This window comes from Schistocerca americana, chromosome 5, assembly GCF_021461395.2.
Source record: "Schistocerca americana isolate TAMUIC-IGC-003095 chromosome 5, iqSchAmer2.1, whole genome shotgun sequence".
NCBI classification, from domain to species: domain Eukaryota; kingdom Metazoa; phylum Arthropoda; class Insecta; order Orthoptera; family Acrididae; genus Schistocerca; species Schistocerca americana.
In genome coordinates, this window is record NC_060123.1 from 333,972,444 (window position 1) to 333,974,048 (window position 1,605).

At 43.2% G+C, this 1,605-nt stretch overlaps 1 protein-coding gene across 1 annotated transcript; it reads left to right on the top strand.

The window, feature by feature from the left end:
* The first annotated feature begins 684 nt into the window (after nucleotides 1–684).
* Nucleotides 685–1,221, top strand: LOC124616355 (cytochrome P450 6k1-like). Its single transcript, XM_047144665.1, has one exon. The coding sequence runs from the start codon at nucleotides 685–687 to the stop codon at nucleotides 1,219–1,221; it is 537 nt and encodes a 178-aa protein (XP_047000621.1).
* The last annotated feature ends 384 nt before the right edge of the window (nucleotides 1,222–1,605 follow it).

A 1,605-nucleotide genomic window follows, 5' to 3' on the forward strand; every position in this document is an offset into this window, starting at 1 on the left:
GGGGATACACTATTCTGGAATAACAAACATTTACATTTTTATTTATATAGATTCTGAATGTAAACCAATAAACTAATACAGTCACTGAAATACAGTTAACAGTCAGCTTTACTATTTTACATAAATGTGGCGGTCAGTTGCTTGAGCAACACAAAGTCATGTAAATAGTAAATATTGTAATGCATATAATCCAATCATATTAATGTTCTAATCCATTTTTTCTTCTCCATAGGAACCGAAATGGCTATCTTCTTCGATTCATGGGTGACTGAAATGTTGGCTGTACTGTCAACAGTTTTTGCGGTACTGTACGTTACCTTCAAAATCAATTACACCTACTGGAAAAAGAAGGGTCTGCCATACTTGGAGCCGTCTTTTCCACTAGGAAATGGCTGGAACACGGCACTAATGAGGAAATGTCCGGGTGAAGATATGAAAGACGTTTATTTTGCAACAGAAGGGAAGGACGTCGTGGGTATTTACTCATTAAACAACCCTCTTCTTGTTGTGAGGGATCCAGAGCTGATCAAAACGATCATAGTAAGGGATTTCAACTACTTTCCTGACCGGGGCATCTATGTAGATGAGGAGACAGATCACTTGATGGCGCACCTCTTCTTCCTCGGAGGAACCAAGTGGAAGGCTCTGCGCCAGTAGCTGACGCCCACGTTCACACCGGGAAAAATGCGCGCCATGTTCGGCATAGTGCTCGAATGCGCGCGGGTTCTGGCTGACGTCACACCTGCGGGCAGTGTTGTGGAAGTCCGCGAGCTGATTGCCCGCTACTCCACCGACGTCATTGCTTCCTGCGCCTTCGGCATCGACGTTGACAGCCAGCACAACCCCGAGGCGGAGTTCCGCCAGTGGGGACGGCGCTTTTTCAAGCCATCTGTCCGTTCTTACCTGACTCAGGCTCTGGGATTCTCTAATCCCAAACTGCGCAACCTGCTGCCAATACCCTTCACACCAAAGGACATCACAGAGTACTTTACACGCGTCGTTGATGACACAGTCAAACATCGAGAGAAGACTGGCGTCATTAGGAAGGACTTCATCCAGTTGATGGTTCAGTTGAAGAATATTGGATACGTTGATGACAGCTTCTCAATCACTGGGCAGCAGAGTACTGAACGTAAGTCTCCTTTCTCAGCGTTTTCTTCTTCTCTTCTTCTTCTTCCCAACAAGGATCAGGCCTTCGTAACCTATCCTGGTTTCACATAATTTATTCTTATCTTTCCTTGGGCTTCCCACACTCCTTTCTCCGACTGGCTTATACCTACTTGCAATTTTTGGCAGTCTTCTTTCACTCATATGGTCCAGATAATCTTTCCACTTTTTATGAAGCTGTATTTTATCATTTAGGTTGCATATTTCCAACACTTCTCTGGTCTCTTTATTTATAAATCGGTCTGCTTTAGAACATCTTTTCACAGATCTTAGAAATTTTATTCCCTCTCCCTCTATTATCCATGACTCATTCCATTAAGCAGCTTAGGGACAGCCATTACATTATAGAATTTGAGCTGGACGTCTTTACAGCTTTTGTTCTTTAATGTTCTCCCTATAGTGCTGCATATCATTTGGAACTTGTTTAATTTAATATTT